This window comes from Kogia breviceps, chromosome 3, assembly GCF_026419965.1.
Source record: "Kogia breviceps isolate mKogBre1 chromosome 3, mKogBre1 haplotype 1, whole genome shotgun sequence".
NCBI lineage: Eukaryota > Metazoa > Chordata > Mammalia > Artiodactyla > Physeteridae > Kogia > Kogia breviceps.
Window position 1 is genome coordinate 119,706,581 of NC_081312.1, and position 25,417 is coordinate 119,731,997.

Genomic DNA, 25,417 nt, shown 5'->3' on the forward strand with positions numbered 1-25,417 from the left:
CGAAGGGCCCTTATTCCTGTTTGATAACATTCCGCGTCGCCCCCTGTTTGTTTTTATTCTGTCAGAAAGGGAGAGAATTTCAGAATTAAAGCTGAAAAAGCCCATCTGTTTCCAATGAATCCCCCATAGTTTTTCACAATGTTTTTGGCAGATCGCTGCTTTCAAATTCCTCCGAGCCCGGACCTCTTGTTTTTGTTGGGGGAAGGGAGACCAACTCCACAGAGAAGCATTTGTTCCTTCCCAAACGCTCCAGTTTCTTTACTTTTTTTTTTTCCCCTTTCGGAGGGGGAGGGGGAAGGCACGAAACTTAAATCCCGGGTCTGTTTTCTTTATAATGTTTCAAGAAAGTTTATTCCATTTTTGCCATATGCTACTCACAGCCTGGGAATGCCAGTTAAACCCTTTGTACCCATTTTCCCCTTGCTAAAAATACAAATAAACCCAGCGTCACGGGTCAAATGGTCCCCGATGCAAGGCGGGATTTCCCGGCTGTTTCCATTGTGCTGCGGGATGCCGAGGTGTCTTTTTTGCAAAAATGAGAGCCTGTTTTCGCTCCGGAGGCGGAACGGATCCGCAGCCGCAGCGCTCCACCGAGCTCTGCAAGAAAGGACTTGAGTTAGACCGGGATTGGGTTGTTTTGTTTTGCTCCTCAGCCAACTGGGTTTCAGGAACTGGCAGAACTGGGCAGTCCGGACTCGGCCTGGCTGTAAGTTGGGGCTCCCGGTGGGATGACATGCTGGCCGCGGTAAGGGAGTCGGAATCCGTTTACTTTCCCGCCCAGCCCTGCTCCGGGGCCCCCCAAAACCCACCCGGACCCGCCCGCCGTAAGGGCGTCCCCGGAGAGTCGCAACCTGCTAGCAGCCCTGGATTCCATTGGGGAGGCCCCAGCCAAAGACAAAATGGGGGGTGTCACTGCCTTAAAGAGCCTTTAGACCCCGTGCACCCTCGCCCCAGAATATTACAACCTCCATAGAGGATCAAGCAGCAGGGAGTCCTACTCCCCCTCCCCTTTTTTTTTTAAAGGCAGTTTCCCCACCTATAGAAGGTTCTGGCTGAAAGGCTGATTTGGTTCCCTCCCAAGAACTAAGAAAATAAAATTTGAAATGATCCTCTTCTTAAAAAAAGAAATCCCCCTTTTAGAGATGCAGAAGTTTGCAATGTGTGTGTATCTCGGTTTGGTCCAGATAAAGATCCAGCCCATTGGAAGTTTTATCAGATGGGTTGATAAATGGCTTTTGTCCCTTAGCTGCCGTGGGGGATGTGATCTCAGCTTGGAGCTGAAATTGAGAAGGGGGGCTTAGAGGCCCTTAAAACAACACCTTCCCGCTCTTAAAGCGGCAGCACTTGTTAACTTCTTGGGCTGGAGGGAGAGGAAGGGAAGGGCTGGCAGGAGGTACTCAGAGGTAGGAGGAAGCTGTCAGGGCTGGGTGGTGAAGTTTTGCTGTTTCCATTTCTCCATCTTAAAAACTTTATTTTAAAAGTCTCCCCCATGGTCTGAGGAAAGCTGGTGGGTTATATAATTCATAACCCGAATTCCATCACTTGTTTCCAAGAAGCCCATTTCTTTTTGGCTTCAAGGCTGGTAACTAAAACCTGGCAGATAGAGCAGATAGCTGTTGCACTGTCATGCCAACTGGCTAATGTTTCGTCTAATTTGAGGCCTTGACAGCCGCATTTAGTCAAAATTGCCCACCTTGCTGAAAACTGAGCTTCCAGTATGCCCGCATGAAATACACTGGGGGCTCTGAAAACGCGTGTGCTCCAGAAACCTGGGTCAAGAAGACAGTTTCTTAAGAGATGAAATGGGACATTTCCACCACAACGAGATGCACTGTTGGCAGAGGGGCTGCTTGGGGATAAAGTCAGAGAACCTGCAGGTCTGGTGGGGAGCTGGGTGGGCGTTAGAGAAAAAAAAAAAAGAAAGCACTGGAGACAGTCAGGGGCCCTGTGTTCCAGCCCCTCCCTCTAAAGACAGGTGGAATCTGGCTGGAGCAGCCTCGTGAAAGCATAGGCTTGTTCAGTGCTAGTCGACTTGAATGGCTTCCAGGAGTAAACCCATAGGAGTACAAATTAAATTGGACATAGTTATGTGGAGAAAGATGCCTTAACCTCTGCTAGACTGAGAGGGTTTGTGTGTTTTGAGAGTGTTTACATGTACTCAGCGTGCATGGCACACCTCCTGTGGTCCTGACACAGGGACAGCATTCGGGGCCCTCATCTGAGCAAGGCTGGCGTCCACCTTCAGTCCTGGTGGAAGGACAGGGGCCCTTCGGTGTCCCTTGGGCTATCAGGGTGTCTGCATGGACCATGCTGTGCCTTCAGCAGATGGACAGAGTGGCCACTGCTGTGGTCTAGCTGGGAGGGGGGTGGGTGGCAGGAGGCCAAGAAAGGCTTCTTAGGAGAGTCTTTCACTGATAGCATTTGCTTCAAAACACAATTAATAGATACTTTTTTAAACTTTGAAACCACCCTGGCTTAATAAAACAGATTTCCAAGAGGAACCCGTCAAAGTCATATGTTGTAGACATGCTGGCATGCTTCCTATTGACTACATATGGATGCTGTACTCCAGCTTGGTGGTTCTCAAAATGTGGTCCTTGGACCAGCAGCATCAACCCCCTCCCTCCCCCCACCCCAGGAACTTGTTAGAAACCTACTGAAGCTGATGTTCTGGGGGTGGGATGCGCAGTCTGTACTGTAACAGGCCTTCCAGAGGGTTCTGATGCACCTCAAGTGTGAGGACCACTGTTCTAAAAATTATTGCCCTGGGCCTTTCTTTTTCCTCTTTCCCTTTCCTTTTTTTTTTTTTTTTTTTTTTGCAGTACACGCGCCTCTCACCGTTGTGACCTCTCCCATTGCGGAGCACAGGCTCCGGATGCGCAGGCTCAGCGGCCATGGCTCACGGGCCCAGCCGCTCTGCGGCATGTGGGATCTTCCCGGACTGCGGCACGAACCCACGTCCCCTGCATTGGCAGGCGAACTCCCAACCACTGCGCCACCAGGGAAGCCCTCCCCTTCCTTTTAAACCATGGCTGTTTTAGAAAGATTAGTCCTCAGTGGGGGGAAACTAAGTCTTGCAGAGACCCAAGTCCTCTGCAGTATCCAAGTATATCTGTGTCATTGTAGGAATGAGAATATTTATCTCGGAGCTGCTATTCAAAAATGTACATGCAAGTCAACCTACTTACCATGTTATTGTCCTCCCAGTAGGACTTTGTGTCCCAGAGGGAAAGACTGAAGTGAGTCCCATTGCAAGAGCCAGATGGCAGCAGCACCAGCCAGTAGGCTGGTGTGTGCCACACCAAGGGGCCTGCAGAGCAGAGCCCTGGCTCCCAGGGAGAGCGGGATGTAAAATCCTGCAGACGGTTGGCCCCTTTGGCCCTGAGGATAAGTTGGAGAGTAAGGAGAGGATCTATGGTCCTCTGGTTTAAGAAGGGAAACCTCTGCAAGGTTGGAGGAATTACTAGCAGTCACCCCAGTGCCCAAAGGAGAACTGGGGAGAGGTGATCCATGGGCTCAGATAAGGTTGCTCCATGAGATGGGGAACTGGGGTCCCAGGTCTCTGTGGAGGTGAGAGGATCGCGTGGGGACCACTTTACATGTTGGAGGTCATATGGTTCCTGCTAAAATTTCCCTCTCGGGTGCAATGTGCAAGCCCCTCAGCAGAAGTGGGCAGAGAACCCCAATTTATGTTTGGTTGAGTGATTGGGGGTGCCATGCCGTTGTAATGCCTGGCTACACTCAACCTGCCTAAAATTGAAGGTACTGTTTCTTCTAGGGTAACCAACTCATCTCAGTGGACCCAGGACTTTCCACTGTTTTAAAATTGAGAGTCCCGTGTTTTTAGAAGCCCTCTGAGTCCTGGGCACACCAGGATGGTGGGTCTCCCTAGACTCTCCTCCTGTCCCCTGGACTAGTACCTGGCCTGTGTCTGTTAGACCCCACTGCCCAGAACCGTTAAGTCCTGGGTGTGAAGTGGCCTCTCCCTTCTGTCCGTTCACCTGGCGCTGGGCCTCCTTCCTCCGCCCTTTCCTGCCTGTTCCCGTTGTCACCTGCAAGCAGCTGAGCTTGGACCTGCCTCCCAGGTGCCCCACCCTCACACTCCAAGTTGCCAAATGAATCGCTCTAAAACTCCTGCTCAGGCACTCACAGCTCCTGTGGCCCTTTTTGGAGCATCCAGAAGGGAGGACCCTCTGGCATCTGGTCCCACACTCATCCCCGGCCTCCTCATTCCCTGGCATGTCCCCAGGCTCCAGGTCCCTCCTGGTCTCCCCATACTCTGTCACCACCCACCACACCTTAACGGTGGGCAGCCCCCAGGCCTTGCTGATGCCCCTGCCCAGTTTGGAATGGGAGTGCCCACTAGATTAAAGCCCAAGGCCAGTGCCATCTGTTGGGGTCCAGTGCCATCCCTCCAGTGACCTGGGTACCTGTCACCATGGCTGCTGACGCCTGTGCTTCCTCTTGGCTGTGTTGCTTCCTGGGTCTTGGGTTTTTAATCCTCTTCTAAATCACTGGAGCTGTTCATAAGGGCAGGAACCCCATTTCCTGTTTCTTTATACCCTTCTCCTTGCTCTGCACCCCAAACACACCCAGCACAATCCTGGAAACTACAGGACCCTTGGGTTTTTTTGTGTCTCTGTTTGTTTTTTGCTCAACAGGCAGAGACCACAGGGTTTTGGGGGGCGTGGAGGGGGGGTGTCCAGATACCCCAATCTTTTATTCAAAAAATGTGTTTCTGCTTATAAAGACAATACTCAATTTAAAATCTAAAGACCGAAAAGGATAAATAAGAAAATGAAAATAACCCAAATTCCAATCTCCCACAGACTGCCATCACTAATTGACATTCATGAATAACCTTCAAGACATAATACCTTCATATTATTTTCTCCAAAATATGATCATTTGAAGGAGAACAGCAATTTTTAAAGCTCTTCCGTTTATTGAGTGGCCACATATACCAGGCACTCTGCTAAATACTTGAAGTATGTCACCTCATGAGATGGTCACCCCTCCCCCATGAGCATCATTCCCACTGTATCGATGAGGAACCGAGGGTCAGAGAGGTTGCCTCACATCACACAGCTTAGTGGCAGAGCCAGGAGTAGAGCCCAGACCCCTGCCCTTTTCCATATATCAGATTTTGGGTAAACACACTCGTTAAACGTGCTATGTAGCATTTTACACTTTAAGCTATGTAGCATATAAGGCTTTAAGGTGGGGGAAAAAGAATAAGAAACTTTGGAGATACGATTGGATAGCAGAATGAAGAGTGACCACACTCTTCCATGGTTCTCACATTGTTGCCTCTTCCCAAAGGCCCTCTCTGCTCCCTGTCCATCCCTGGTTTAGCATTCCAAAGCACATGCCACCCAGCCATAGGTTGGGAAAACAACTTGGGCAGAGCTATCACGGTGCAAATTTTCCCAAGTCAGATTTGTGTCTTTGGGGTTTTGCTTATTTATTCATTTCCCTCACCACTTCACCTGGGCAGTCAATACCAAGACGCCATGGCTCACGGGCCCAGCCGCTCCGCGGCATGTGGGATCCTCCCGGACCGGGGCACGAACCCGCGTCCCCTGCATCGGCAGGCGGACTCTCAACCACTGCGCCACCAGGGAAGCCCTCGTGTGCTTTTTAACGTTCTCTTGGCTGTTGATCTGGCTCCGTGTGGCACCAGTGGGTGTGCCCTTTTCCTTGGCACTCGGCGTGGTTTCTTGCAGCGACTTGGCACGTGCGGAGGCTGGGACAGAGCAGCCTGGCTGGGTGTGACGAGGGGGCAGCGCCTCCTGCCTCAGCTTGGTGAGTGGCACTGGGCCCCCTGTGCCCACACTTAGTTGTGAGTTAACCACTGCTCCCCCATCTCCCCTCCTCCACTCCCTAAGCCAATGCAGATTCTCTGAGAAGCTTCCTCCTGCCCCGGGCTTTCTTCTCCGGTAGCCAGGTCCCTGGAAGAAGCCCCTGAGAAAACTTCCAGTGCTCTCAAGGGGCGAGAGACACTTTGGAGTCACGGGCTAGGTCGGTTCCTTGGAACATTCTCAGGCTGAACCGGGAGGAATGCCTTTGAGGAAAGCTGATCGATTCTGGCTGTTTGTGGGTTAAGTAAGGTAGGGTCTGCTGCACCTGGTGAAAAATCCAGTCCCTCACCTGGGTGTGTTCCTCTCGGTATCTGACGCCAGACACCTGGATGGAGCGACAAAAACCTGGCAGCCACAGGCATCTGTCAAGCAAAGAGACTCCAGAACACTGCCCGGGCAAGAGCTTGCCAAATTCTGGCACTAGATCCATCCACCGTCCCCTCCCAGCTTCGGTGCTAAGGGACAGGAGAGGGTGGAGACTGGTCTGCTGCTTCTGCTGCTGGTGTCCAGCCTGGGTTTCCCACTGGGCGCAAGCACGTGTCCCACCTCTTTTGGGACCCACATCCCAACTCATTGCTAAGAGGCGAGCCCCTGCATCGGCACTGCCGGGGACCAGTGGGCAGTGAGGACAGGAGACGGGAACGGGGGTGGGGGGGGGGGGCGCGTCTCAGGCCTCTGTGCTGCTCCTTCCACGGAGGCTGTGCAGTGAATTCTCTTTGAAGCTGCTCTCCCTCTGCTGTGCCTGCTTCTATCCTAATTAAAGCCATTGCCTCTTAATGTCCTGCCACTTCCTAAAATAGTGCTCTCATCATGCCACGTACTTACTGAAGATGGTCCGGCAGGCTCCCCACGGTCAGCAGGATCTGGTCTGAAATCCTTAGGCTGGCGTATCGGGATCCAGTCAGGAAAACAGAAACCGCATGCGGTATTGCCACAGAGGGAACCTAATATAGGGGATTGTGTCTAGATGGGCGTGGGAGGACGGAAAAGGCCACAAGGGACCACGGAGGCACACACAGTGCTGCAGGAAGCAACTTCCACTCCTGGGGCTAGAGGGACAAAGGGAAGAGGACCTTGGGGGCCCAGGGCTCTGAGGAGGGCCGCTGCCCGGCTGTGGTCTGGCTACTCCGGAGCAGCACCACCGGCGGCTGGAGGGGAAGAAGGGCCAGGGCTGGGTGGTGGTGCTGAGGTTAAACTGGCTGGGCCTCATCTAGCGCCCCCTGGTGGTGGAATCCAACAGGGAGCCGGGTGAACGGGGAAATGGGGTTTGCTGCATCCCAGCCCCACAAAGAGCAGAGCAAAGCATTTTGAAGCTGAATGACATTTGCTTCATCGCCGGCTTTCACCTGGAGCTTTCGTGTCTGGCCCCAAACTCCTGGCCACACTCTCAACCATCCGGCATTTCGCCTCCGGCCAGTCCCAGCTGTTCTGGAGCCACTTGGGCTCCTGGACCTCTGCCCTGCATTACCTGTCAAATCCCATTACTCTCCGGACCTGGTGGAAAGGCTGCTTCCCTGATACCCTCTACGCCTCCATCCTTAAGTCTGGGTTCAAAGGAACCGTGTCTTCTTCCCTGCATCCCGGTGGTCTGTGTAGCTGACTCCACCTGAGCACAGAAGCCAACTTTGGCTTGTTCCAGGAATGGCAAGAAGCACCGTGCCTGGCACCTAGTGGGGTCCAGAACCTTCAGCAACCTCCAGGCAGTTACCCTGCAAACGCACAGTCAGGCAAAACCAACGTTGACTGTAGGGCTTGCCTTCAAGCGAGCCTTATACTCCTTTAAGAAGAGGCAGGATTTTCTCTTTCCCGGCTCACCCCACCCCTCCTACAGGGCAACTGAAACCTGATCTAATCCCTTTGCACGAGGGTAATTTATTGGTCTATTGGGCTTTTCTTGGTGGCGAATTGAATTGTCTTTATTCCTGGGTTCAGGCTGAGGAGCGGCTCCTGCATTCCTAAGACTCCTTTCTCAGGGCCCAGCCTTCACACCCCTGTGGCGCTCAGCAAAATAAGTTTTATTGGGCTTCTTTGTTATGCAAACAAGGCGGTAATAATCAGGCTATTATTCTGAAAGATTGGGCTTGATTAACAGTTCAAAGTAGGTCTCTGAAAGCAGCTAATGCCGCGCTGGTGCATAAATATTTTCATCCTGCCTGGGTTGGTACAGCTGCAGCTTCCAGCTCCTGGCTGCCACGGCCCACCCCCTCCCCAGTCTTTCTGCTCCAAGAGGAGCTGGGTTGCTATTTAAAGGAAGAGAATTAAGTCAGGCAAGCCGTGTGTGGCTGTAAGATTTCTCTCTGCTGCATCTCAGACCATGAGGAAGGCAGTCTGGAGCCCACAGCCTGCAGAAGTGAAAGGTTACAAATGTGGGGTGCCGGAGCACAGATGCTTTGAGCGTAGAGTGTGGGAGTCAGAGGATTCTCAGGGGATTTGCAGGCAGGAGGTGGCACCCTAGCTGGGACGTCGATGGTTGACAGTTCAGTGAGGCCCACAGAGAGGAGTGGCCAGAGGGTGAGACCAAAGAAGGTGACACAGGGAAGCCAAGGGGCCATCTCCAGTATTTGCAGGGTTACATTTGAGCCTTTTCTCTGTGGCTCTAGAGAAGGGCCAAAGCCCCACGGATCTCCCTGGGGGGCAGATGTGGGTCCACAGCTGGAGCTGTCCAGGGCAGGAGGGGCCAGCCCTGCCCAGCAGAGTCCCAATGGCAATGGAAGCCGGATGCCCACCGGGCAGGTTTGCTGCAGGCAGATTTCCTGCCATGGGGGCTGGCTGGAGGTACAAACTGGTGACCTGTGGCATACCTCAGGCCCCAGGTTCTAAAATTCCATGGTGCGCCTTGGGAAGCCAACATGGAGTTTGGTCGCCAAGTGATCATTAGATAAAGTGATCTTAACAAAGTCAATTGCACAGAGAAGTGGGAGCCCTGGCCCTAACGGCACAAGTTGGGAGCGAGTGGGTCCAGTGGTTGCCCAGGGTCCCAGCCTGCACCCCACCTTTTGAGCCAAGTGTCCTGCATCATGGGGCGCCGGAGGGAATCGGGTTTCCTGGTGGTGAGTCTGGCTGGCCACTGTCTTTGCGGCCTCTGGATTCTCCTCCGTTTGTCCCCTGGTAGCTAATCCCAAAAGTTCTACGTCTCAAGAGGCTTGAGTCAAATCAAAACATGCGTAGTAGGCTTCCGAGGAGCATGAAGTCTGTGCAAGGGTCTTTGCATTTTCCTGGGTGTCTGAGGTGGAGCTCCAGGTACCAGGGGTCAGAAGGGGCCCCTTGAGAGCCCTCCCTGCCCAAAGACACAGCATCTGAGATGGAAATAGGAGCTCAGGAGAACTTTAATCACCTGGCTGTGCGCACATGGGCTGCCGTGGCACTGTGGCAAGGTGGCCGTCTGCAGGAGCCAGGCAGGAACAGAGCAACCGGCTGCCTTCTGTCTCACTGAAAGCACCAAGGAAGCCATGCTCAGGAAAGCTCGCTTCGTCTTCCCACTCATACGAGTTGCAGTAAGATGTTTCAAACTCTCAGACTTTCCTCTCCTTCCTTCTTCCTTGAACACTCACATCAGAAAAACCCAAGGTTTACTGCCTGGAATTCAGGTCTTTTTTTTTTTTTTTTTTTTTTTTAAGATACGGCACATAAAAATCAGCCCCTCTGGGGTCTCTTTGGCAGGTGACGCCACAGTCCAGAGCTTTTCCTTTTGATGCTGGGCCAGGTTACATTCAGGTCCCTGACCTGGGTTGGGGAGCCTTCAGCCTATGATTTACTAGAGTGGAACACAGGGCGGCAGGATGACTCCATGGGCGTCAGGGCCCCTCGGCTCGCCACGCGTGGGGACTGTCCAGCCCTGGCATCCCCAGCACCCTTCCCTGAGGCCCCCAGGAAATGATGGCAGATGGGCCTGGGAGAGCTCTCCCCCAGTTCTGGCCCCAGCTCTTGTTACTCTCAGTGGCCTCTTATACACCATTCCCCCACCCTGATCCGTAGCTTCTTTCTTATGATGGGAACGCCTGGGGTTCCTCTTAGACCCTTAGGAAGATGTGCAGGGCCTGAGGGTTCGGGACAGCTGGGAAAACCCAGGACATCGGGGAAATGTGGCCCCAGGCACCATGGTCCTGGACTGATCCAGGTGGGCTGCGGGGCTGGGCCTTTGGGTGTGATGAGCAGTGGGCAGGAAGAGCTGCCTAGACCCAGCTGATCTGAGTCAAGGCACAAGGGCCCTAACCTGAGGAGGAGGGTGCAGGGCTGAGAGCAGTCCCTGCGATTCACTAGGGAGGAGGCAGAGAGAGGGGCTGGCTCCCATCCACTGCCCTTCTTTTAACCTCTGACCTCCTCACAGGGGGCTTGTATCTGTCCCCCTCTGAGACCTTTGTCTGGGACCTTATTTGTTGGGTGCCCACGGGGTCCCAGGCACGCCAAGGACATCTCAACCCTCAGCAGCCTCTGAGGCGGGTGTTACCTCCACTTCACAGATAAGGAAACTTAGGTCAAGTCAAATTCCCACAAACTACTCGCAGGGGACAGAGTGGGACTTTGGACCAGACACCCTCCCTCCGGCACACACTCTGCCCAGCATCCCACGCGACCAGCGTCGCCTTCAGACTTCCCCACTTTGGGCCCAGCTCTGGGCGGTCGCCTGAGAATGTTCTCCAGAGGGTTGAGAAATGGGATTGGCAGGACTTCAAGCTCAACCCCTCTACTGAGGCAGGAGGGAGGCCCTGGGTGCAAGGGCAGGGAGAGCAACCCCCGTAGCCTCCTGCGGGTGGTGGGTGGTGAGTGGTGGGCGGAGCTGCCATGCACCCTCTGGGGGTGGGCGGTTGCTACCTGTGGCTCAGGAGGGGGAGGGGAGCAAGGGGCGGAGCCACGGTGAACGGAGAGATGAAAGGCCTCGTCTCCAAGCGCTGACAGCCTGAGTGTGCCCTGGGCCGCTCAGTGTAGGCAGCTGGGTCGCGGCTGGGCTTGCTCCTCGGGAGGCCGGTCTCCTCACTGACCACTCTGCCTGCAGCCCCCTGCCCCCCACCCCCGAGAAGATGCCCCCTTCACACATTCCAGGCCTGCGGGGGGACGTTGGGTGGGGGCGGGCAACTTGGCCCCTCTGTGACTGGCTGTTGAAGAGAAAATGACCCCCAGAGCACCTGACAGCGATGCAGCCCTCAGGCCCACTGGGCCCGGCGGAGGCAGAGCCCAGTGGTTGGTGGGCACATTCGAGGAGCGCGGCTCTGAACAGATCCACTCGATGACCCCAGAGCACTTCAGGGACTCCCTCTGGGGGCACCGGAGTGGGATTTCGGTCATGCATTCCAGGCACACCAGAGAGCTCTGTAGCTGAGACACTGCTCTGAGCCCAGGTGTCAAGGCTGTGCAGACAGCAGACCCCCCCATCGCCCGTTTGCGGGGAACAGAGCCATGCATGACGGGGTCTGGAGTGGGACGCCCCCAACGCATCCCACGCTGTCTGTGTGCAGGCTGGCCCTGCCCTGGGCAGCATCCCGACCCCAGCCTTTGAGCCCCTGCCCACCCCCAGCTGCACCCTGAGAAACGGGCCCTGGAAACTAGTCTGTGGAGGCAACGCCACGGAGCATGTGGACCATGGGCCTCCTGGCGGGTGGCGGTCTCTCAGCGTCGCAGGAAGGGTCCTCAGGGAGATGCTGAAGCCCACCTGTGGCAGAGTGTACCCTTGAACCACCCAGCGGCCGGTGGAGGGAATCATGCATGCTCCAAGGTTGTCTGAGGTCTTGGCACTGCCGAGGGCCTGGGCTCTCAGGTCTGAGGGGCTGGATTCACATCCTGCTTCCTCCTCACAGTGGAATCTCAGGCAAGAAAGTCAGCCTCGCTGAGCCTGAGGCGGGGATGCTGTAGTGCCCACCCGTGAGGCTGCCCGGGGCCCCGAGTGAGGTGAGGCCTGCAGGGCCCAGGCCACTGAGCCTGGAACAGAGTCAGTTAGCTGGGACTTCAGTCTCTGCCGCCCCAGCTTGGCTCTGGTGGAGAGCTGAGGCCAGCACAGCCCTGCGCGTGCTGCGGTGGTCTGGCTGTAAAGGGACGGGCACTGTCTTTTCTGTCCTTTGGGCGTGGTGAGGGCCAGAGGGGGCCCCAGGGCTGGTGGGCCAGTGGGCAGTGGGCAAAGCCAAGGTAGCCGCCACTAAGCAAAAGGCCTGAGTCCCTTTGGGGTGGTTTCCTCTGAGATGCCTATCCAGAATTCTGAGAAAGCAGAATGGCAGGTCAGCTCACCTGTAATCACCAAGGCTACTGGAGTGGGCATTACGGGGAGGCCGCAGACCAGAGGGGTTGGCAGCTGCAGCGGCCAGTTCCCCTGACCTGTGTTCCTCCACACTGCTTGTTCTCCACGGCATCCTTTCCACACACACACCCCCACCTTGAGGACCCCTTTACTGTCTCCCACTCAGGCCACAGTAGCATTTGCAGCCCACAGGGAGGTTGGGCCCTTGGGCATCTTCTACAGGTTGGGAAATCATGAAGATGGCAGGGCCAGAGAATCTTCTAGCCGCCTTTCAAAGGAGACCTGGGCCAGGAACGTGGCTCTGTGGGAGGGCAACCACACAGGGGGTCTCCCTGGACGGGCACCTCTTCACAGCAGCCACCACCTATCATTTACTGGATCTGCTTCAGGTCAGCATGCTTCTTCAACTTAAAATGGGAAATCTGTAGCTCTTCTATCAAATCTGTTTTATTTTTCCTAATACATATTTAAATATGTGACTTCTCAAGTGAAAAGAAAAATGCTCACCCAGATACCTCCTGAAATGACCTTGTTTACCAGAGGTGTGACAAATACAGGTCAAATTAGGGGAAAAGTCTGAGTTTTAGGACAAGCACCGTGTTTACCAGATGTGTGACTTGGGGCAAGTCACGTCAGCTCCAGGAGATCAGCGCCCGCACCTGCAGAGGTGGGAGAGCTCCATGAGCTAGATGGCCCAGGCGTCCAGGTACAGGGCCTGGCAGCACAGGCCAGGGCCACACAGGGCAGCCGCCTGGATGGTTCTTTTGCTAGCCTGCCCCCATATACTTCTGTCCCTGCTTTTAGGCACAACTTGATTTTCTAGGTAAAAAGCCAGTAACAGAGAAGTAAACTGACTTTTCCAAGGTTAAAAGCCAGATTAGTGGCCCAGCCAGGAGTGGCTGGAGCAAGTGCCTCCTTCCCCTCTGTTGATTGGGCTGAGACACCAAAGGCTGCACCTCGCAGCTGGTCTGCTGGCCCCTTTGCACCTGGAAGCCTGTGTAGAAACGTCCCTCCTGCTGCCACTTCTGGTCACTATGGGCTGTGCAGAGGAATCCAGGAGGCCGGGAAAGGGCAGATTCCATGTGTCTAGGTACAAGATGCAGGTGTGTTGAAGTCACAGTTCTCAGGCATGATAATTATCTGTAGCTAATTGTCACTACGGTCTCAACACTTGTAAGTGACCTTAAAAAAAAAAAAAAAAGCACGAGTTAGAGCAGATCCAAGGTTAACACTCAGTTGCCTCCCAGCTTTCTCTCCTGAGCAGGATAATGGGGGATGGAGCTACGGAGACCAAGAGGGAAGCTGCCCTTCATCTGCAGATGAAGTGACAGAACCAGGCCCTCTGTGACCAGGGCTAATATAATGATCACACTAGCCAACATTCATTGAGCTTCTGCTCTGTGCCCAGTGCCGGAATAAGTCCTTTAACGCTTTCAGCAACCTCATAGGGTGGATACCATATTACCCCATTTTCTAGATAGGTAAAATGAGGCACAGAGAAGTTAAGTGATTTGTACAAGGTCACACAGTGGCAGAGATCAGAACACATACTGAATAGTGGGGCTTAATTCCCTGCCAGATTTCTGTTGCTGTGCCAAAATTCTTGGCGGTAGTTGTGAAAGTGTCAACAGACGCCAAAGGCCCAAGGGTGGGTGGAGAGCTTGCGGTGGGGGACTGTGGGGGGGTGCCGGTAGTCCTCCGCCAGGCCTTTCAGCCTGCAGGTCCGCAGGCCTAGCCACTCAGGGTCATTACGGCTGCACAGAAGAATCGGGAAAGTGGGAAAGGCAGGTTCCGCGCCTGCAGGAACTCTAACAACGGCTGAGATGAGGCGTCCTTTGTCCCTTGCACGTGCCCCACAGCCCTGGCCCACGGGGGTGGAGGAGGCCTGGGCTCACCACTCCCAACGTGACAGCGCCTCCCTTCCTGTATCCGCAGCCACCTCCTCGTGCAAGATCCTCAAGTGCAACTCTGAGTTCTGGAGCGCCACAGCGGGCAGCCACGCGCCGGCCCCGGACGACGCCCCCGAGTTCTGCGCGGCGCTGCGCACCTACGCCCTGTGCACGCGGCGCACGGCCCGCACCTGCCGAGGGGACCTGGCCTACCACTCTGCCGTCCATGGCATCGAGGACCTCATGAGCCAGCACAACTGCTCCAAGGATGGCCCCACGTCGCAGCCACACCTGCGCACGCTGCCGCCGCCGCCGGGGGACAGCCAGGAGCGCTCGGACAGCCCCGAGATCTGCCACTACGAGAAGAGCTTCCACAATCGCGCGGCCGCCCCCAACTACACGCACTGCGGCCTCTTCGGGGACCCGCACCTCCGGACTTTCACAGACCGTTTCCAGACCTGCAAGGTGCAGGGTGCCTGGCCGCTCATCGACAATAATTACCTAAACGTGCAGGTCACCAACACACCGGTGCTGCCCGGCTCAGCCGCCACCGCCACCAGCAAGGTACGGGGGAGGGGGGCCGGGGGTGGTGAGGCGGGTCACGGCACCAGGCCCTGCCGTCAGGAGGGCCCGGACTTTCCTCCCCACGACCCAGACGCCCCCTGACCCGCCATGTCCCTCTTGTCGGTAACTGAGCAAATTATTTAGGAAGGAATGTTCTGGACGTTCTTTGTCATCAGGTGAAGTACCCTGGAGCCACCTCTGCCCTTTGCCCAGAGTGCGGTGCTTCTCAAACTGCTGCTGTACACCATCCACTAAGGGTCTTTGAAATCAGCATTCTGGCATCAGAAGCTAGCACACAGGCATAGTTTGGGGGTGGGTCTGGGTTGGGGGGTGCAGGGTAGAAGAGGATAGCCAAACCTAGCCTATACTAAGGCAGTTTGTGAATGCTTTCCAAGTGCAAGAGTAAACGTTTAGGAAACTTAGTTTCTGTTGTGTGCGTTTGTTCATGTGTGTGCACATTGGGTCTAGCTGTAAATAAGATGGATTTCTTACTGGGGTTAATAGTCCAGAAAGTTTAAAAACACTCCCAGAGCATTCAGTTTCAAACTTCTGGGATAGTCTTCTCTTGCCCCAAACTATATTTTCGTAGAGCTCCGGTGTCAAATCCCAATAAAGAGGAGCCGCTATGCAGGTATGTTTCTGTCGTTATCATCACAGAGCTTACTGTCCAGTGGGAGTCAAACCCCGCCCCAGACAAGTGGACCCAACAGCCTCCTGGAGGTGACGGTCCTGCCCAGGGGTTTTCATTGTGGCTGCACGTTTACGAACCGAGCGGATTTTAGAAGATAGTGGTTCTGCCCCCCCCCCCCCTCAGGCCGCTCTGACACCACATCTCTGAGTGGGGGTCAGATGTGTTCTTTTTTAAAAGCCCCCAGTGATTCTGTGGCATGGAGGGCATTGAGGACGCTGATTGGAGGCCACGGCTGCTGGATGCTGCTGGGCCCAGTCGGGGCTGCAGGGTACCATCCTGCCCTTTGTCTCTGTCCCACACCAACACAGTAAGGCTGCAGCCTCAGAGCAGAGAGGGCCGTGGTGTCTGGGCACAGGGAAGGTGGAACAAGTGAGGACAGAGCTTCAACCCACTGAGGCACCCCCAGGGCCACCCATGCAGCCCGTCTGTTCAGGGCAGCTCCATTTAACGCATCCAGAACCTGAGACTCTTAAGAGGGAAAGTGGCCTCCCCACCCAAAGTGCATTCGGCTGGGAACCAGGCTGGGATTTCACCAAAGCCAGGGGACTCCAGAGCCCAGCGTGTTCTCACTGCCGGGAGAGGAGGTTCCCATCTGGAGCCCCGGAGGCCACCAAGAGCCAGTCATCTTCTGACCCAAGGAGGCTTCAGTGTCTTGGTGGCAGGACTCAAGTCCTACTCACAGAGCCACAGCCAGAGGCAGCCATGATGTGGCCCATGGCCCAGGCAATGGGACATTCCTGTCCACTCCAGATCCTCCCTCCCATTTTTCCAGGAGGGTCTCCCGTGACCTCACATTCAGACTCAGCCGGAGCACGTGGTCTCAGGTCCAGGAGGCTGGTGGATGATCAGAGTCCAGGCCATGGGGACACCTCTACCTCCCCGGGGTCTGGGCCACTAGAGCCCCTGGGGTTTCCGGTTTGGCAGCGGGTCTGTTTTCCCAGCAAGGGCACGTTGCAAGGCAGTGTGTGGGGCAGTGCCAGGCTGGCCCACAAGGGCGTTTCTGTTCCTTCTCGTCCCTCCATGCCCCAGAGGAGGACACTGAGGTGACCTGGCGGCCAGGAAAATTCCTGCCACCTCCCTCTGCTTCGGTGGCCCTTGCATGCCCACAGGGGTCTCTTCCTGGGACCCGCTGCTGGGTAGGAAACAAGCAGGCCTTAGCCCCATGGATGCTCTTACAGGCCTTTGGCACCAGGCCATGAAGCCTAGTGGGCAGCAAATTGCGGCCAGGGCTCCCTCCTCCCCCTCCCCCCTCTCAGCCCTCCACAGACTAAGGGGGGCCTGAATCAAGGTGCCGGCTGCAGCTGCCTTCACCTACCCGCCTCCCTCCCTAGAGCCAAGATAAATGAATGCCTGAGGCTGCGGCTTCTAAATCCAGCAGCAAACACACTGTGGAAGGGGACCCCGCCTCCCTGTCCCAAGCTGGCAGGGGGCGCACGGGAGGTCTGAGGGTATGAGAGGGCTGTGGACCTCAGGAGGCCTGCCCCTCCTGACCAAGGTGGTGTAAGCATCAGATGTGATAACAGACCTGGGAGGAATTGTGGTTAGTGACCAGCAAGGGGGGCTTGCTGGCCCCTTTGACTGGGGGTGAAAGCTAGAGAAAGAGCCTTTGGGTCCCATACTAGTGGGTCCTGCAGGCCGGGGTGAGGTGCCTGGGCTTAGAACCCCTGGATGCCACCCTTGGCTCTCTGTTGGCACACAGTGGGACCCTGAGCTCAGCGAGGCCGTCCACAAACCAAATGGCTCGTTCATTCATTCACTCATTTGTTCTTGTATTCCATTCATTCACTTAGCCCACATTTTTCAAATGCTCACTCTGTTTCAGGCTCACTGCTAGGCGCAGTGGCCAACAGAACTGCCCGAGCAGGCATGGGAGCTCCTCCCTTCCCGTCCCAGCATGAAGTTTCCAGAAGGGTCTGGAGCTCTGCAGCAGAGCCCCTAGATCAAGCCAGCCCATCTCCGCGGTGACCTAGGGCCACCTTGATCTTCCCAGCAGGTGAAGAGTTTTCGCAGCCTTCTCTTATCTCCCCATCAGCCAGGAGGCAGTACAAGTCTCTGCTGGAGGCCGGGCAGTGACAGGCTCCATGTCTGTGGCCAAGCCAGTCTCAGGCCTCAGGGCCGACTGGGGTCTCATGGTACCCGGGTGAGAGACATCGGTGGCTGGTTCCCCAGTGCCCTCGGCATGCCTCTGCCTGTTCTCCATTGGGCCTCCATTACTCAGGTGTGTGTGTTCCTTCGCTGACTCAGAAAACATTGACCAAACGGCTCTCCTGTGCCAGCCTCTGTGCTCGGCGACGCCTCCGTCTCAGCAGCTCCCAGGCTAATAGTGGGGCACAAAGATCAGCCGCGGGATGCTGGTGATGGGTGCTGGGGCAGCAGGATGCTGAGGGTCTTGGGGCAGGGGACTGGCTCTACACAGGGCACTGGGGAAGGCCTCCTGCCTGCCTTCGCCCTGAGCTTGCCCCCGAGGGACAGGACAGGAGGGGGCAGCAGCAGAGCCAAGCAGAGTGTGGGCTTTTATCCCCGAGGTGGTGGAACCTGGGCTTTTGTGATTTCCCACTCCCCTCAGCCGTGGCGCCTTGCCCAGGAGCACGGTACTCTCACTGTCCAACTCTGCCTACCCCTCTGTTCTTGTGGAGGGCCAAGATCTAGTGTTTTCCAGCCCAAGCTGACCTTTCAACTTCCTGTTCCGGTGGGACTGCCTCCCATGCCCGCCCCCTGCTCTGTCTTCCTCTTTCTGGCTGCGCTGGTGGCACTCTGTTTTTTTTTTTTTGCGGGGGATGTTTGCGGTACGCGGGCCTCTCACTGCTGTGGCCTCTCCCGTTGCGGAGCACAGGCTCCGGACGCGCAGGCCCAGCGGCCATGGCTCACGGGCCCAGCCGCTCTGCGGCATGTGGGATCTTCCCGGACCCAGGCACGAACCCATGTCTCCTGCATCGGCAGGTGGACTCTCAACCACTGCGCCACCAGGGAAGCCCAAGAAAGTGATTTTTATTTTTTTAAATGGAAGGAAGAACTTTTCTGGAAGGGTTGAAAATGCATAGTTAATGGACCATGATATCTCTTATCTTCAGCTCCGAGATGCACAAGAAATCCTCAATACATTTTCTTTTTTTTAAATTGAAGTATAGTTAATTTACCATGTTGTGTTAGTTTCAGGTATACAGCAAAGTGATTCAGTTACAGATATTCTTTTTCAGATTCTTTTCCATTACAGGTTATTACAAGACCTCAATACATTTCTGTCTAATTCCTTCAGAAATACATACATATAATGTTATCATATAGTTTTTCTTTTTTTAAAGGAATTTTATTTATTTATTTATGGCTGCATCAGGTCTTAGTTGTGGCACGCAGGATTTTCATTGAGGCCTGCGGGATCTTTCACTGCGATGTGAGGGCTCTTCGTTATGGTGTGAGGGTTATTTGTTAACGGTGCGCGGGGCTTCTCTCTGGTTGTGGAGTGTGGGTTTTTTCTTTTCTCTAGTTGTAGCACATAGGCTCTGTAGTTGTGGAGCATGGGCTCCAGAGTGCATGGGCTCTGTAGTTTGCAGCATGCAGGCTCTCTAGTTGATGGGTGTGAGCTCAGTAGTTGTGGCATGTGGGCTTAGTTGCCCTGTGGCATGTGGGATCTTCCCAGACCTGGGCACGAACCCGAGTCCCCTGCATCGGCAGGCGGACTCTCAACCACTGCACCACCAGGGAAGCCCTGGCACCCCGTTTTGAGCCTCAGGGAGGAGAGGAACTCGGGTCTCGGCGCCTCCCCCCACGGCGGCCCCCTGGCAGGTTTTCCGTTGCACTTCCATTCCATCACACGGCTTCCTTCATCTGCTTAGTCTGTGACATCACCTTCCACCCCCGCAGTGTGAGTACACTGAGGACAGGGGTCTTGGGCTGTTTCCTCCCCTCGTGTGGACACAGCCCCCAGCCCCAGGCCTGGCACACGGTTGGCGCTCCATGAATAGTTCTGATGACACTCGGGCGCTGCCCTGTGCCCAGCGGTGGAGAGGGCACGAGCCCCTTGGGGAAGGTGGGGGTGGGCAGCAGGCGCGGCAGCGACAGCCACGCCTGCGGCTGTGTGGGCAGTGAGCCGCCCGGCTTTCGACAGGCCCCCTTCATGCTGTTCCTTGTGGTTGAGTCCCTGGCACCGGTGCCAGGAAGAGTCAAGCAGCCTGTCAGCCTTCCAGGAGACTGTCTCCGCAAGAGATGGCAGTTAGAGTGAAACCAGCCTTTCCTGTTCCAGGGAGGCTGATGGCACAGGGAAAGCCACCCCCCTACTCCCCCGCCTCCAGTGTCTGTGTGGCCCTGCACACCAGGCAGGGACACCAGATCCCCTCATTGCATGCCCCTCCCCCCATGGCAGGACCACCCCGCTGGCCCACCTCCCGGCCCCCCCGCAGGCAGGCGGGCGGGCGGGCCAGGCGGTCGGGCGGCCTCCTCATCAGGGCAGGAGCCTAGGATGGAGGGAGGAAGCAGCAGGAGGTGGATCCCTGTGAAGTCGCCACGTTCACAGGTCTGGGCAGTGGAAAAGCAGCAGTTTCATGGGGTTCGATGATGCGTGGGGCTAGGGGCAGGATGGAGGGGCTGCAGCCACTTTGCACATCCCACAGCGAAGCAGAAGAGCCACGTCCCGGGACCAGCCTGTGACCTCCAGGGAGGAGACGGGGAAGCAGAGCCCTGGGCTCAGGGAGCTGTGCACGCGGGCCTCCCGCTGTAGCCCGCTGTGGCCTCTGTCAGGGCCTCTGGCTCTCGACCTCAGAGCGCCAGCCCCTCCTCGTGTCCCATGAAGACCGCACAGAATGCCCTTCGCACACCCGTCAGGCCCCGCAGGCGTGGTGCCTTGGCCCCAAGACTTCCAGGGCCCCGTGAAGGCTTTCCTTCCTTTTAAAGTCAGAAGGAAAAAACCAACATGATCCAACCTAGACTATATTAGTCTTTACACCAGTGCAGTCCCAAAATGTAGCGTCTTTTTTTTAAAAGAATTTTTGCTGGCGTATAGTTGATTTACAGTGTTGTGTTAGGTTCAGGTGTACAGCAGAGTCAGTTATACATATATCCACTCTTTTTGAGATTCTTTTTCCATATAGGTCCTTACAGAGTATTGAGTTCCCTGTGCTACACAGTAGGTCCTTATTAGTCATCTGTTTAATATATCGTAGCGTGTATATGTCAATCCCAATCTCAGCCACAAATATAGTTTTTAATGTTTCTGACGGAGGAAGGGACCCAGCAAGGCCCAGGTACCCTGGAGTTCCCAAAAGTCATACTGTGGCCTGCCCCTCTCGGACTTCCTCTCATCCTTACATCTCTCAGGAACGGGGTGAGAAGGGCTGGGGTCTTCTCTGCATTCCCTCTGAGGGCCCCTCGTACGCTCTCTGCCTGGTCACCCCTGAGCTTTACACTGGCGTGAGGGGACGTGCAGAGCAGCCGTGAAACAGAGCTGGTGACACCTCCAGCCCAGGTCTTGCTACTTTATGGGTTTGCTCAGCCTAGAACTTTCTGCAGCCCCTAGGCTGCCCCTCTTCAGTCTTCAGGCATCTCAGCACCTGCTCCTGGGGTCCCCAGCCAAGGCCACTCCCTGCTGGCTTCCCCCTCCTGGCTGTGTCCCCAGCCACCCCGGAACTGCAGCCAGACACACTCCCTGGCCTGTGCCCCACCAGCACCTCCCCACCCGCCTGTCTTGGCTGGCCTCTCCCTGACCCTCCTGCCTGAGCTGAGGTCCTGTGGCAGCTCTCCCCGCCTTCCCTTCCCCATCAGAGCTGCTTTGGGTTTCCTCTTTGGTTTCTAGCAAGTCTGGGGCCTCGCCTTTGTCATACACCCACCGTTTGGCCAGCAATTCCCCTAGTGCTTTGCCGCATTGCCCTCAACCCCAAGAGGTGCCCAGGCCATCTTCATGCCCCTCAACTGCCACATCCCCCAGGGGTTCCCAGGCAGAGAATTCAGCCACGGCCGACCATGCATGTCGTCAGCAGCCCCCCACCCTTTGCTAGAGCCCCTTCGGCCTACAGACATTCTGAGGAGGTGTGGTATCCCAGCTGGCGAGGCCCTTCTTCTCCAGGCTTGGTGGCGGGGATGAGGGGACAGGGCCTGGGAATGGTGGCTGGGGGCCGTGAAGAGGTTGGGGCCGGGCCGGGGGCAGGGTGCTTTTAGCGGGAGGTCCCAAGAGGCCTGGGCACCATCTTGCCCCCATTGCCCCACCTCCCTCCCTGGCTACAGGCTGAGAGTCCAGCAGGAACGGGGAGGGGGCGATTTTCCCATTTTCACTCATGTCTCCACCCCATCTTCCTGGTTAGTGTTACAGAGGAAAGAACAGCCAGACGCCTCACCCAGGGTGACAGGGGAAACACATCCCTCCCCAGACTGTTGGTCTCTTGTCCTTCTCCCAGGCCTCCCACCCTATGACTTTTTGGCCAAAAATGCCCAGGGACTGGAAACCAAGAGCCTAATCCCAGCTCTGCCTCTTGCTGGCTGTGTGAACTTGGGCAAGTCACTTTACTTTCTGAACCCAAATTTCCTCGTCTATAAATCCGAGGTCGTGTCACCTTCCCTGCAGCGCCGCACAGGCCCAGAAGGAATAAATGCAGCGAGTGCGCCTGTGTCTGTGTTTCTCAGGAGGAGGGTTAGTGATGGAGCCGCTTAGCCCTCTGCTTCTCCAGTAGCTCAGCGCAGCCCCTCAGCCCAGCTGCAGGCTCCAGCAGAAATGCGCCTCGCTGCTCCCCTGGCCAGGGCTGCCCGTTAACCTGGAGCCCCCATCTCCCTTTTGCTGACCGGCACCACCCTCCCCTCCCTCCTCCTCCTGCTACTGCCAAGGCCTGGCTGGGAGACCCCTCAGGGCAGCCCTGCTGCGGTGGCCTCTGCTGGCCTCTGCCTGCCTGCCTGCATGGATTTTGCCTGCTCCTTCTTTCTTTGAACATCAGTCTCTTCTACCTGCTGTTATGTTCAGCCCGTGGCTTATGGTCCTTTGGTTGTGGTCCATATTCATTTCCTATTGCTGCTGTAACAAGTACCACAAACTAAGTGATGCAAACAAACAAATTTATTCTCATACCTCTGAAGACGAAAAGTCTGAAATGAGTCTTAAGGGGCTAGCATCAAGGTGTCAGCAGGACCAATCCTTCTGGAGGCTTCAGGGGAGAGTCTGTTCGTTGCTTCTTCCAGGCCTCTGCTGGTGGCCAGCATCCTTCAACTTGTGGCCACATCCCTCTGGTCTCTGCCTCTGTGGAAACCCCACCTCCTCTTCTGCCGTCAGGTGTCTCTCTGCTTCCGTCTTATGAGGACACATGTGATTACACTTAGGGCCCAGCAGGATAATTTCTCCACCTCAGTATCCTTGACCTAACCCCAACTGGTGCAAGATCCCATTTGTCCTATAAGGTAACATTTACAGGTTCCAGGGATTAGCGCCTGATATCTTGGAGGCCATTCTTCAGCCTATTACAGTGGATAACGACCTTTCATTTTTAATTAGCCATGCTTTTCTTTGTATGGTTCCTCTCTGTATATAGTAAATGAGCTGGTTTTCTATTTAGGAGAGGAGTATAAAGTTCCCTTTCTAAGTCAAAAAAAATTTTAAGCAAAAAATGCAAATTGCTTTAAAGAAAAATATTAAATGTGTAATAGGGCAGGTGGCACTGCACAGTGACCACAGTGGGGAAGGGGCGGTCTGGGACATCCTGGGGGCTCTTGCCATCCCTCCGCTCAGTCCAGAGCATTGTAAGTATGGGGCTGGGCCTTGTCCCCTCCACAGTTCCCGCCACTGCCTCACCCCCTCTCTTTGCCCCCTTGCCCTGCAGCTCACCATCATCTTCAAGAACTTCCAGGAGTGCGTGGACCAGAAGGTGTACCAGGCCGAGATGGACGAGCTCCCTGCCGCCTTCGCCGACGGCTCTAAGAACGGTGGCGACAAGCACGGGGCCAACAGCCTGAAGATCACCGAGAAGGTGTCGGGCCAGCACGTGGAGATCCAGGCCAAGTACATCGGCACCACCATCGTGGTCCGCCAGGTGGGCGGCTACCTGACTTTCGCGGTCCGCATGCCCGAGGAGGTAGTCAACGCCGTGGAAGACCGGGACAGCCAGGGCCTCTACCTCTGCCTGAGGGGCTGCCCCCTCAACCAGCAGATCGACTTCCAGGCCTTCCGAGCCGGCGCTGAGCGCCCCGGCGCCCACAGGCTACCAGCCGCCAGCCCCGCCCCCTCAGCCCCCGACACCTTCCCGTACGAGACGGCCGTGGCCAAGTGCAAGGAGAAGCTGCCCGTGGAGGACCTCTACTACCAGGCCTGCGTCTTCGACCTGCTCACCACAGGGGACGTGAACTTCACGCTGGCCGCCTACTATGCCCTGGAGGACGTCAAGATGCTCCACTCCAACAAGGACAAGCTGCACCTGTACGAGAGGACTCGGGAGCCCCCGGGCAGGGCGGCTGCCGCAGGGCTGCCCCTGGCCCCCTGGCCCCTCCTCGGCAGCCTTCTACTCTCGCCCCTGTTCCCTGTGCTGCTGGAGGCCGCCTAGGGCCGAGAGCGAGGCGTCCCCAAACTGGTCGGCGGCTGCACGAGGGCCAGTGGTGGCCTCCCGGTGGCCCCCGCAGTCCCTGCAGGGCTCAGGAGCCCCGGCGGCCGCGTACCTCCGAGCTGCCTTGGGCTGCCTGCTGGCAAGGGCTGGGGGCGTGGGACGTCCCCTCCCCTCCCCCGGGGCCCGGGACAAGGTTGTGGTGACCGGTGCTGTGACGTTTGTGACATAGAGCTGTGCAGAGGGACAGCTGCCCCTCTCCGCCCGCCCCGCTGTGTGAATGTGCAAATCAGAGCCCCTCAGGCCTAAGCCCTCACCCCAACAGAGACACTGGGCGTGGTGGGCAGAGTCGACCTGCCCTCACCCCTGCAATGCACTGAAACAGGCCCGGCCGACTGCTGCACGTGCATCCCGGGCCACCTGCGCCCACCCCACGCACACACACTCGTACACACTCGCACACACAAGGCTGGGGGATGGGGGGAGCGCGGAGGCAGCCTCGAGGCTAGACCCCTGGGCAGGGCATCCTTTCCTCTTGGGCTTTAGGACACCCTCAGGGTGCTGCTTGGCATCTTTAGAAAACTAATGTAACCCTTTGGCCAAAAAGTTGTGCCCTCCTGGTGCCTTCCCGCCTGTGGCCTCCCTGCGAGCCAAGGAGAGACCACCATGTGTACCCTGGCTGGGCACGGGCTCAGGCCCCAGTTACCAGGCCCCACAGGTGGGGGACGACACATGTCGTCGGGACGTGCTCTGAGCAATGCCCGCTCTGGCGCCTCCCCCCACTGCTCATTCTCCTGTCCCCCGGTCCCCACTGTTCTTTGGAAGTCGAGTCTTTGCTTCTAAATGTCTAAACAGAGAACTACCCCCTTGATTTCTGTTCCTTCCTCTGCAGCAGGTGGCAAGAGGCGGTGAGCAGGGGAGCTGAGGCCGCAGGGTGCAGGCTGGAGACTCAGTGGATGGGGCCAGCTGGCCTGCCCTGATCCTCTGCTTTCTCCTCCCCTGCCCCCCCAGAGCCCTGCTCCCTGCCCTGTCCACCCAGGTCTGCATTCTGGGGAAAGGAGCAGGGCCTGGAAGGTGTCTCAGCCCTTAGCATCCCTGGCAGGATCTCCTCCTTCTAGGCCTTCCTCTTAAGCCCTGTGGCCACACAGCCAGGAGACTTTCCCACCTCACATCAGCCAAGCTGCCCATCCGAGGAGCCCCGAACCAGTCCCACCTCTGCTGCTGTTTCAGAGAACCCCGGGGACCAGCACCGAGCTGGGCTCCACTCCTAAACGTGTGGCCGTGCCCCAGAGGGCGATCCTCCCAGAAGCCCCGCAGGCCCCACTGTCCCCAACCACCCCTCTGCTGTTGCCCAGGGACCTCTCATACACTGGCCCGGGAGGCTGCGGACTGGTCCCTGCCTCCCCCTCCGAGAGGTTCCCTCTCTCTGCCAAGCCGTGGGCTAGGCGGGCAGGTGGGTGGGAGGCGCAGCCCTGGCCCCTCCCTGCTGGTTTTTAGATGGTCCCTATGTTGGAAGTAAAAAGTGAAGCACTTTATTTTGGTTGTGTTTGATCACGTTCTGCTTGGAAGTGGGGGCCCCTCACTGTGTCCCGTGTCTGCGACCTGTGTGGAGTGTCACCGCGTGTACATACTGTAAATTATTTATTAATGGCTAAATGCAAGTAAAGTTTGGGATTTTTTGC

At 56.4% G+C, this 25,417-nt stretch overlaps 1 protein-coding gene across 2 annotated transcripts in view; it reads left to right on the top strand.

The window, feature by feature from the left end:
• The window catches only part of RGMA (repulsive guidance molecule BMP co-receptor a), a 45,117-nt gene extending 19,700 nt beyond the window's left edge, over positions 1-25,417 (top strand). For both annotated transcript variants that reach the window (XM_059056119.2, XM_067029547.1), the window contains exons 3-4: positions 14,023-14,540; positions 23,022-25,417. In XM_059056119.2, the coding sequence (XP_058912102.1) occupies positions 14,023-14,540; positions 23,022-23,738 (1,235 nt within the window). In that variant the 3' untranslated portion in view covers positions 23,739-25,417. The remainder of the gene's footprint in view (positions 1-14,022; positions 14,541-23,021) is intronic.